The 12,304-nt window shown below is 42.4% G+C and overlaps 1 protein-coding gene across 17 annotated transcripts in view; it reads right to left on the reverse strand.

Moving 5' to 3' along the window:
* The window catches only part of PUM1 (pumilio RNA binding family member 1), a 138,382-nt gene that overhangs the window by 87,452 nt on the left and 38,626 nt on the right, over positions 1 to 12,304 (reverse strand). For all 17 annotated transcript variants that reach the window (XM_032864006.1, XM_032864005.1, XM_032864002.1 and 14 more), the window contains exon 3: positions 1,368 to 1,436. In XM_032864006.1, coding sequence (XP_032719897.1) covers positions 1,368 to 1,436 — 69 coding nt within the window. The remainder of the gene's footprint in view (positions 1 to 1,367; positions 1,437 to 12,304) is intronic.

The raw sequence follows: 12,304 nt of genomic DNA on the forward strand, positions 1-12,304 counted from the left end.
CTGATTCATCTGTTAACTTTCTGTTCAAATTTTGCTCCAAAAGCGAATTGAGAAAAATCTCTTCCCCAATAACCATATAAGGTTTATTGCTGTGCACTGTTTTAATGATATTAGGCAGGTATAGAAGACATAAAGCCACCTACCTACCTTCTCTTTAAGCTCATGGGGAAAAACAAGAACAGTCCCCAAACCCATAAACCCAAGATGATAGGACACTGGAACTCTGACCACAAGATGATTCAAAAAAGTTGGAAACAAAGTCTTGTAACACAGGAAGCGAATCTCAAAACCAAAACACCAAAAGAGTTTAGCTAACGCCTAACCACAAAGGCAGTCAATGAATATTTACTATAAATCAGGAGAAGAATTATCTTAATTTTGAATCCTCAGAACCTAGCACAGTGCCTGGATCAAAGAATATTTGCTAAATCAAAAAACAAATGTATTTAACAATTGGTATAAAAGAGAATCCAGAATGCAGGTATTTTCCCTCCTTTAAAACATTAAAATAGATGTGGGAGCTATTAAATATTAGATATGCCAAAAATAAAACAAAAGAATAAAAACCTACAGTTAATCTCCAGAACAAGAGAACCACAAGCACGTGCCCCCAGCTTGAGAACCTATCACGCCTCTATTAATTCAAACTGTATGTTTACCTTAAGACCAATACATTCTTATTGTCAACAACTAAAAATCACCAGAAGTCAGCTGCACTTTATACATCCATTTCTTTTAGAATTTTGGCAGTCTTCCCTATCCACATTTGGGTAACAGTAAATTTTGTTCTTGCAAATTTTAAACATTATAAACAAACCAAAATTCTTGTTCTGTACATCTACGTAGGTAAAGAAGGACTGACTGAGGCCTCTACCCTCTGGAATTATTTCACCAGAAATCTAGCAACTTCCTCTTCATAATGGAGCCCTAAACAATCTCCTCAGAAAATGGCACTACTCTAAAAATAGGTTATTAACATGTTCCAATCTAAGACTCCCTTCAACTGTAAAAAGAACCTAGCAACTGGATAATGAGGCAAAAGTAAGGACATCTGATGCATATAAAATTATTTGATAAAATTTTAAAGCCTCAATTTACAACTAACTGGTTAATATAATTGTCAATAATTTGTGCTCATGTTTTGGTTGCTTTGTTTTGTTTTGAAGATATTAGGGTAAGGTTAACATTCTTCCTATAATGAGATCATTTTGGCAAAATTCTGCAATATCCCACTCCTATCATGAGGATGGCAACAAGGAAAAGCAAGCACATACTTCTGGAGACTAGATTCAGACACATTTGATGAAAGACAGTTCCAAACTTCCCTTAAAAACAGTCCCACTTCTCTGACACACCAGTTCACTTACCTCTCCCATCGCTCTTCCCTCCAGAGCAAGTGCTTGAAAATCATGATTCAGTTCATCCATAGAACGTACCTATAGTTCATAATAGAGAAGGGAAAAATTTCAAGTTAGGATCTTGAATTTCACATACACATTAAACATGACTGAAAGGCTTTTCTATGTTTACTTTCAGATACTGACAAAGACAGTAACAATAATCAAGTGACTGACATTAAATATTCACTTACCTTTAATCATCAGGGTACAGAGCCAATAACCCCTGTTTTCTCCCCTCCCATTCCTTTTTTTTTTCCAAAACATGAAAAACACATAATCCAGAAAAAGAAAAGCATATTCCATCACAAGAGAATTGTTAACTATTTTTCATACATTTTAATTTAGTAAGTAAAGACCAATATGCTGAAGGGCAACGACCTATGATTAGTGACCTGAACATGGCTAGACTCAAAAGGCCACAGTGCTTGCCCCCAACTGCAAACAGCAAGTAGAAACCAGGGGACTCATTTGATCCGACCCAGTTATCTTTGATAAACCTCAAGAAAAGGTGCTACAAATTATATAATGGAGTGCCCCAATATTTCTCCATGTTGGAAGATCTCTGGGGGTTCCTGGAATCTCAACGAAAGGAAAAAAAGACAGCATGTATCACAAGAATCCCTTCAAACTTCACCCATTAAATGTGTTACCCAATCATAACAATCTTTCCAGACTTCAATTAACTCATCTCTAAGGTTATTTCTACAAGGTTTAAGGTGAGAGCCAAGGATGAAGTGTGAAACAGTTCATAGTTCATTCAATAGTTCGATCATAATTCAAAAACCGTGTGTTGTCCAATATTCTATTAGTCCTCTCAGTTATGAAAGGCAAGTCCTGCATGCTGCCTGAGGCTAGACGACAGTCCCTTGTTTATTCAAAAAGAAGTCTCCTCTGCTTGTCGGGAAAACATGGCAGCCGGAGTGCCTGAAGCAGGAATCTCCCAGACCCCCTCATCTAACCATCACTACCTCCCAGGGTAGGTACACAACTGCCAGCAGTGGGTACATACAAAGAAGGAGGCGAGGCTAAGGCTAGGCAGGGAGAGGGATGCGTGCCGAAAGCATGAGCTGGAAAACAGGTAGGAGAACCAATTCAAGATTTGTATTAACAGCTTCCTGTTTGTCATCCAATAATCTTAATTTGACTGAACTGATATCACATAAAAATAAAGTTGCATTGCTGTTTTAAAACATCTATTTTCAAAACCCAGAGCTGAAATATGCCACAAAATGACACACTGTGTCACTAAAACAAAACAGCTTTGGGATGCCTGCTAAAAATGTAAATTTATAAAATTCAAAATGAAGCTAAAATTCAGCCCAATGAAACAAAAAGACCTAGAGACAAAGCTTTTTTTGTGGTAAAACTGTTTCAAAGGCCCTTGAAACAGAAGCTATGTACACATAACAAGGTGTTTCCATTATTTAGGTAAACACTGAATGAGCTCCTAAACTATAGGTAGCAAAGCTAAGGGGGAGGGTCAAGGAGGGGATAAGAACAGGATATTAGCTGGAAAACTACAAATGTCAGATGAAATTATTTTGAAGCTTCAGGCCAGAGTTAACATTTACAAAGCATGCAAATCAAATGCATAAAAACCCTATATCCAGCTCCTTCTGTGGAATCTAATCATATGTTTAACTAGAGCTAGGCATTTCTTGAAAATCCAAAAGTCTACAAAGACTTCTAACCAAAAATGTTGGAAATTCTATTTATATTTCCCAGGAAAAAAGCAGGAGTAGTAAGGAAAGGTACGGAACATGCAAGATGCGTATTTAGGTCATCGTCACAAACACGTCGTCATAGCAATCATTCCCGTTTAAAAGATGAGAAGGGCGCCTGGAGTCGGGTTAAGCGTCTGTACTCTCATTTCAGCTCAGGTCAGGATCTCAGGGTTGGGAGATCAAGCCCTCCACCAGGCTCCGTGCTCAGCGGAAGTCTGCTCAAGATTTTTTGTCTCCCTCTGTCCCTCCCCTCGCTCTCTTGCTCCCTCTAAAAATAAATAAAATCTCTTTAAAAAGAAAATGAGAAAACTAAGCCTCCAAGAAATGCCCTTCCCAACTATTCTTAAGAGGGAAAGAGCACTTAAATGGCACTGAAAGAATCTAAATCCAGGTCTCCCAATTCATAATGCAATGTCCTTCCTATGCCACCATGCTGCCTCCAAGGGAGCCACAGAAGTTTCCACCCACAGATTGAAGTGCCTTCGTTTTCTGCCTGGGTTTTGAGGAGTATGCTCTCTTTGCTTTCCCTGGTCTCCTCTCTCCCCTCCCCCAACCTTCAAAGTCTGCCCATCCTGCCCTTGGAGTAATTTGCATTCCTTTCTATCACATCTCCCGCAGCCCCCCCCGCCATTTCCTAATTTCCTAGCTAGCTCAGGTCTTCTCTCTCCCTCTCTTCAACTCTCTTTTCTCCTCCCCTAGCCATCCCTTTTTCTGGGGTTTCTCCCTCTGCCTCCCCTATAGGATGAACACACTTCCTCTTCCCTCTGTGTACTCCCTCCTAACTCCTGTAGACACTGGTGAGAAGGAGACTCAATCCCCAAAGTTTGATCTGCTAGTCCAGAAACTCCATTATAAATCATCTGCCCACAGGTGACTAGACCAGATAAACCAAATCTTTCTCACAAAAATGTTTCTAACTCGTCAGAAACTTACTGTTTATAATAGGAGCTATACCTGGTATGGTCACAGACACCACACAGAGTCCACACAAATTCTTCCTAAGAAACAAAACTAATGACCAGAGGAAGATGCTCAGGAATCCAGAGAAATCAAAGAACAGAAATATTTTAGGCAGGTATTAGAAAGGTATCCTTTCGGGGGCGCCTGGGTGGCTCAGTGGTTTAAGCCGCTGCCTTCGGCTCAGGCCATGATCTCAGGGTCCTGGGATCGAGTCCCACGTCGGGCTCTCTGCTCAGCAGGGAGCCTGCTTCCCTCTCTCTCTCTCTCTCTCTCTCTGCCTGCCTCTCTTTCTACTTGTCATCTCTCTCTGTCAAATAAATAAATAAAATCTTAAAAAATTAAAAAAAAAAAGAAAGGTATCCTTTCTATCGTAAAGGAGAAAAAGTGGCTGCAAATTATAAGCAGAGTAAATGCTCCCATCACAACAGAATAATCTTTTCTACTTCTCATGCTCTACCTCCCCTTTCTCTAGAATTTAAGTGCCAGGTTAATGTTCATTTCTAGCACTACTTGCTAATTTCTTTTCCATGTTCGCTATATATTTATAAGATGCCCTTCATTCTACTAACTGATCTTCCCTATCTGCTCTGGTTTCACCAATCTGCTTCCTACTTTTCCTCTTTGGGCTATTTGTCAGTACCATGTAACTTTCTCACACCATCCAAAACTTTCCCTACTGCTGCCCCTCCCCACAAATGTATCTCCTACTCCCTCTACTGAAGAGGCAAAGCAAGATAAGCACTTCACTCTCTGACCTACCTCTATATTCGGGCCTTCATCCCACCACACATATCACCGATACACATACCCCATGCTTCTGAGTTTCCCTTCCACTCTCCAGATCCCAGAACCTTCTTCTGTAAGCCTCAACAGCTGCATCCTCCTCTCAGAGATCCTATTCTGACTAGAGCTATAGTGTAGCTCTAAAGTTGCATGTTTTACCACACAGGAAGTTACATATAAGATCAAATGAGGGGGCACCTGGGTGGCTCAGTGGGTTAAAGCCTCTGCCTTCGGCTCGGGTCATGATCTCAGGGTCCTGGGATCGAGCCCCTCATCGGGCTCTCTGCTCGGCAGGGAGCCCACTTCCCGACCCCCCCACCCCCCACCCCCGCTCTCTCTGCCAGCCTCTCTGCCTAACTTGTGATCCCTGTCTGTCAAATAAATAAATAAATAATCTTTTAAAAAATATATCAAATGAGATAAACCCAGAACTATGCATCACACTTGGAAAATTAAAAATTAAGCAAAAGTAGCACCTTATAAATCTTTATTTTAAAATAATCACATTCTGCACTACCTGCTTTTTCTGATGAGGGAGCAGAAGGCTAGCTGAAGACAAAGCATAAACTTACACCCTGCAACCTCTCCCCCCAACCCCCACTCCTGGGAGGGACATATGTGACCTTCTTCCAGAATCTCCCAACTACCTTAATGTTAACACCTTGCTAGAGGGGAAAACAACCTTAACGTAAAAATGGCAAGGCCCCTGGTATCTCGCAGGTATTTTTTTTTTTTATATTTTATTTATTTATTGAGAGAGAGAGAGTAGAAGCAGGGGAAGCAGCAGAGGGAGAGGGAGAAGCAGGCTCCCCACCAAGCAGGGAGCCCAATGTAGGTGTCCTGTAGTTCGGCCCTCTTTAGCCTATGAAAGTTCTTTTGAAACCTCCCTTTTCCTTACTTCTCCCAACTCCTGAGTATGTATCACCACACCTCAAGATCTTGGTACAGCAGTTTTTTCTGCCCACGGGTTGTGTCCCTCTGCTTTAATAAACCACCATTTTGCACCAAAGATGTCTCAAGACTTCTTTGTTGGTCGTGGGCTCCAGACCTCACCCCACCAAACCTCACCTATTTTCCAAAACCACATCATATGGCACCCGAACATGGAGCTTTGAGTCTTCCCATCTGGACTCAGCTTCGGTGCAAATCTGAGTACTCTTTTCTCTTCCTTTACTCTCAGTTCAGGGGCTCTTCAAGGAATACAGTCTTACTGGACTACTTTCAAGTCAACGCTCAGGCTCTAGCCTGTGGCTACTTATAGGGAGGAGAAAGCATGCCTTTCGGCTAGAAGTTAGTACCTTGGCCAGGATGGTAATAAGACCCAGAAACTTGGGGTGCCTGGGTGGCTCAGACAGTTAAGCGTTTGCCTTGGGCTGAGGTAATATAGTCTCAGGATCTCCAGTCCCTGGGCTCTCTGCTCAGCGGGGAGTCTGCTTCTCTCCTTCTGCCTGCTCCTGCTCGTGCTCTCTCTCAGTCTCTCTCTTCAAATAAAAAGACCCAGAAACTTGATGCCCTCTGTTTATTCCTGTTCTTAAACAAAGCTGTCTGTCTTGAGCACAAGACAGCCATCTTAAGTTACTAGCGCGCTGCCAATCTTAAGACTCCCATGTGAGGTTTCCTCCGGACTGATCTAATGTGATCCCCTTCACATCCCTGGTCTACTCACTTCTGGCCATGGGACCTCCACTAGGACCTGGCTGAAACCAGTACCCGATGGAATTAAAACCCAACCAGGAACCATTTCCTAGGAAAGTTGGCTCTAAGGACCACATGTGTTGGAATATGGCTTAGAATCATGATGTATTTATATCTTTAGTGTCTGCGTCAGTGTCCTCTACTAACTATTTAAGATACAAAGTTCGGTAATTCCCCCATGTAAAACTTTTCTAGTGTTCTCCATGGGTTAAAAACGACAGGTTCTTCAAGGAAAGGTAAGGCATGACCTTCTATGTCATCACCTTCAAGGCAGGTAAAAAAGGCACACGACCTTCAAGGTATGGTATTTCAGTCCAAACGCAGGCACCCGTCTGCAGCCTAGAGCGCAATGGGGAAGCGAAGAGGAGGGCAAGGCTTCCCTCCTACAGGGACCTTTTAACTGCGGTGGTAATTTTAAGGGCCTGTTTAGCCAGAGCGGCCCCATCTTGGTTGAACAGCCATTTTGTTGTTTAAGGAGTAAAACTTAAACTGACCCTGCCCCCCCCCCAAGGGGAACTTACTTAAAAGCAAGCCCCGGGGGACGCCTGGGTGGCTCAGTTGGTTGGACGACTGCCTTAGGCTCAGGTCATGATCCCGGGGTCCCGGGATCGAGTCCCACATCGGGCTCCCAGCTCCATGGGGAGTCTGCTTCTCCCTCTGACCTTCTCCTCGCTCATGGTCTCTCTCACTGTCTCTTTCTCAAATAAATAAATAAAATCTTTAAAAAAAAAAAAAAAAAAAAAAAAAAAAAAAAAAAAAAAAGCAAGCCCCGGAAACCAGTCCCAGGTAACAAAGCCCAAATACCAGGGTGGATCGGGTCAGGTGGAGATAACGGCCTGAATGCAGGGATGAGTCGGGCCAGGTGGAGACATCCAATCAGTAAAGCACGCATACTGTCTCGCTAGCTACCAAGGAGTGTGAGCCCCGCCTTTTGGGTGCCAATTCTGACTAAGGTGATAGGCTAGTTCAAATAGCTTTTCTGGGGTGAATTGTAATTCAATTGGCCACCCGTGTGTGACCTAGCATGACTGTGCAGCTTTCTCTGTGTGTTACTATCTCATTGGCCACCTGTGTGTGGCCAGGCCCAACCACATGGCCTTTGCTCTATAAAAGTTAGTCTGTGAGGCAGCGAGGGGTCGCCCTCTCTGTAAGGGGCGGCCCCAACCGGTCTGTTTGACAGTCAGTTTGATTCTTGATGCTTTGCTCGAAATAAAGCTTTGTTTGACCTTCGCTTTTTATCAGTCTCGCTCCTTTGACCATGGACCCATTACTGGGGGACCCAACATTGGGGACCCAACAGTAATCACACCTCGGGTTGCTTTGACACCAGGAAACTATGGCATATCCTGCTATGCCACCAGGGAGAATGGACCTTCTCTTTTCTTCAGTTCCCAAGGACTCCTCCTTGGGGTGCCTTTTAGCCCACCGGAAACAGTTCAAATTGCAAAACTCAGAAAAGGACTGAACTCCTGTAACACTGCATGGCCTTGGTGGGATCTATTTAGTTGAGTCTCCTCTGCAGGAAATAGGGCAAATGGACCTAGGGGACCTTTATTGCTGGTACTTAGGCCTTCACTGCTCTACACCAGGACCCTGATCTAAGGGCCTCTTGCCCAAATGTGTTGCTTGTAAGCCGCCATGCCCCCACACACACACATAATTAAATAAACAGGCCTCCTCCAAGTAAACCCAGGTTGTTAGAGGAAACACAAGACCATCCCAGACAAAGAGGACTCTTGACTCTCCCTCACTTTCTTCCTAATATATATGGAAGCTTCTCCTACACTCATTTCCCAGGTTAATGACTATAGCTGGAGCCATCTATGGTTAGTCTACCTTGGAACTTGAGGGAATATTCCCAAGCAGCTCCCGAAACTACCTTTGTTTCAGGGGAATTCCCTAGCTTCTCTGGTCCAACATGGACTGCCTGGTGTCCCCTACTGGCAGGAAAACATGGCGTCTGCTCCTCTGGAGCTGATGAAATCTAGAACTGGGAATCCATTCTCTGCCTTCCGGCTAAACTTCCACCTCTACAGTCTTCCTCTTCAGTCTTCCCATCCCCACTTCTTTCCTTCAGCCCTTGGGTGCGGACTGCATAACTGGCTTCTAGACTATCCTCAGTGCCTCAGGCACCATGACTCCTCCCTTCACTGTCAAAAGGAGAGAGGGAGCAGAGGGCTAGCTGAGAACAAAGCAGGAGGAGACACCCTGCAACCTCCCTCCCACCCGACTTCTGGGTGAGATAAGTGTAACATTCTTCCATGATGCCCCCAACTAAATGTTAATACCTTGCTAGAGGGGATAACAAGCTTAACTGGACAAAGGCAAAGCCTCTGCGTCTCTAGTAGGTCTGCCCTCTTTAGCATATGAAAGTTCTTTTGAAACTGCCCTAACCAACTCCCCAGTGTATTAGGAGCCACTCCACAAGCCCTCAGCCCCACAGTCCCCGTTAGCTCCTGGTTGTTGCCTCGAGACTTCACCCCACTGAATTTTACCTATATTCCAAAACCCCATCAAGAAGAGCACCCCCTGGACTTAACACTACCCACTCTAGAGTCCCCATCAGGTAAAAACTGAAAATGGGATGGGCCCAGGTGGAATATATCCAGTATTTAATGTGTTGGTTTAATTTAGACATGTCTTTAAAATCATCATCAAATGTAGTAAAAACTTTCATTCTACTGAGGTTTGCTGAAGGTCAAATAAACTCAAAATATCTGTTGTAATCTGTTAGCAAAAAGATGACTTAAAATGATGGTTAATCTTGTCTGACTGGAAAGTTTTCATGGGTAAGTATTAAAGTCTTTGGTAACGTGAAACTTCAAAGTTTTGCTTGGATGGTAAACGGGACTGAAGTCTTTGGACATCTGGGTCTTTTCCAAATAGGATAAAGTGCTAAAGCATTAATTACTAAATACAGGTTTGTACTTCTATACTTACTGCCCAGAAAATAAGAATATTAGGGTCTCTTGGTAAACATGCTTTGTGCTTAAGTGACTCAGAAATTTGTGGTCTAAAGTTTTGGCTTAAGAGTTCATAATTGATTATTAAGTTTTTCCTGGAGACAAGATTTCTAGGAGTACAAAATTCTGCTAAAATGTAATGAAGACTGATGGGAATAAGGGAAACAACTCAATGTAAAAGTGGAAGATACGGAAAAAAGGCATAAAGAATAGGAATGTATTTTGTTGAAGGTAAAAGGTAATTTTGTCCTAAATAAGATGGTGGTTTAGAAAGAAATGGCTTGGGGGTATGGGGGCGCTGGGTGGCTCAGTCGTTGTGTCTGCCTTCCTGCCTTCTGCTCAGGTCAGGATCCCTACTCAGTAGGAAGCCTGCTTTTCCCTCTCCCACTCCCTGGGCTTGTGTTCCCTCTCTTGCCATCTCTGTCAAATAATTTTTTTAAAAATCTCTTACAAAAAATGCTTGGGACAAAATCTGAGTGCAAGGGAAAGTTGTAGAAGATTTGTGATCGGAAATCTTTGGAAAGGAGCTTTAGGTGTGGTCAGAACAGACTAAGAGTAAAATAAAGGGATTTTAAAAGTACAGTGGTATAAGATTGGAATTCTCTATGATCAAAAGTTCATCTTCTCTTAATGAAATGTAAACACAGATTTTTTTCCTCTTTTGTCTTTTGTCTGCCCAGAAAACCGGTTTCTATGTTTTCCCTTATCAGGTCTTTTCAAAGAACCCTAATCCCATTTAAGCAAGTGCTTTAAAGCTTTCTAAGGTTTTAGCCAACTCCCCCAAGATTTAAATCATGAACAGTCTAATTAGGTTTGTTACCTTGTGGCATAAGATCATCATCACTCAGTATTTTGATTATTGAATTGTTATGTGTCACAGAAATAACCAGATTTCTTTGTCAGTTACGTTGTAACCTCTCAGATTTCTAACCATGTCCATTTCTGAGTTTTGGTCATCTATAGTTATTCTCTTGTAAAATGTTTCATCTTTAGGGAAATTCATATAAAGTACTTTTTTTTTTAAGATTTTATTTATTTGGGGCGCCTGGGTGGCTCAGATGGTTAAGTGTCTGTTTTCAACTCAGGTCATGATCTCCAGTTCCTGGGATTGAGCCCCATGTCAGACTCCCAGCTCAGCGGGGAGTCTGCTTCTTCCTCTTCCTCTCTGTAGCTCTTGCAAATGAATAAATAAAATCTTAAAAAAAAAAAAAAAAGATTTTATTTACTTATTTGTCAGAGAGCACACACAAGCAAGTTGAGAAGCAGTCAGAGGGAGCAGTGGGCTCCCCTGCTGAGCAAGGAGCCCAATGTTGGACTTGATCCGGGGAACCTGGGATCATGACCTGAGCAGAAGGCAGATGCTGAGCGACTGATCCACTCAGGTGTCCCCATATAAAGGACTTTTAAGGACAAATACAGGTATTTAATATCTTTAAAATCCTAAAACTTTCTGAAATAGGCATTTTCAAAACAAACTAAAGCTGCATTTAAATTAAACAAGAATTAGTAACATGGAACTAAATGGACTAAGGTTATTACAAGTTTTGTGACTTGTTTAAAACATTGCTGGTTCTCTCATGTTTACTCTTCCAGATTAAGGAAACTTTCTCTTAAGTTATGTATCACTTACAAAAGTATGATAAAATACTCATCTATAAACAAACTGAAGGATTTAACTTCTCTCTGAACCCTCTGAAATTCAAAAGGTTTCAGTAAGTATTCTTCCATGGCAGTTATTACCATCTGCATAAATTCAGTAAGAATCTGTTCTCCTGGGGCGCCTGGGTGGTTCAGTGGGTTAAGCACCTGCCTTCGCTAGGGTCATGATCCCAGGGTCCTGGGACTGAGCCCATCCTGGGCTCTCTGCTCGGCGGGGAGCCTGCTTCCTCCTCTCTCTCTCTCTCTCTCTCTCTCTCTCTGCCTACTTGTGATCTCTGTCAAATAAATAAAATCTTAAAGAAATAAAAATCTGTTATCCTTGTAACAGGATACACTTGGAAATGTTGGTTATTTCACCAGGGCTTTGACTGGAATATCATATTTGAGAGAGACATGCATAGACTTAGATATGACCAAATAGCTCTGAGGAACTAACACGGCTGACTTTATGAAACCTGGAACCATAAGGCTCCTTGGAAATGTTGGTCTTGCTTACAGAGTTCCCACCATCCTCACCAGGTGAGTAAAGAACATCACTTCTGGCTTGTGTGGGGGAACCTCAGGATATATTGGGGACCTCATGAAGAGGATCTGCCCACATCTACAGGAATTACAGGCATGTCTGATGGCAGTACCTGGCTGGGCTTCTGGCGTGGAGAGGCTACTAAAAGTTCAACCTAAAGACTCTATAAAATGTTTTGGTAAAGCATATTCTAAATGATCTATATAATCAATCATTCTTACTGAGCTTATGTAAATAATTAGGTCAAGTTAACTGGGACTTGTTTTGCTAACATAAGTCTTGATTTTGGCTATCTCTGAAAATGAGGGTTTTTTTTTTTAATTGTTTCAGTAACCCACCTTTGTGTATGGTAAGTCCTAGTTAAGGTAGACAGCTTGAGGTAAACTTCAGAGAAACAGCTTTTCTACTTCCACACAATAGTTCATGTATAATTGCTTCTTCTGTAGGGATAACAGGACCCCATGGGCATGTAGTTATTTAGGATTAATTCCCCCATCATATAACTTCACTAACACTTCAATTCTTGGTGGCTGGGATGATGAAAATTTCCTTAAAAGCCAGAGCATACCACACTCCACAGGGTTAACTACGCACTTA

The sequence above is a fragment of the Lontra canadensis genome, unplaced genomic scaffold, assembly GCF_010015895.1.
Source record: "Lontra canadensis isolate GAN:19392208 unplaced genomic scaffold, GSC_riverotter_1.0 scaffold25, whole genome shotgun sequence".
NCBI classification, from domain to species: Eukaryota; Metazoa; Chordata; class Mammalia; order Carnivora; family Mustelidae; genus Lontra; species Lontra canadensis.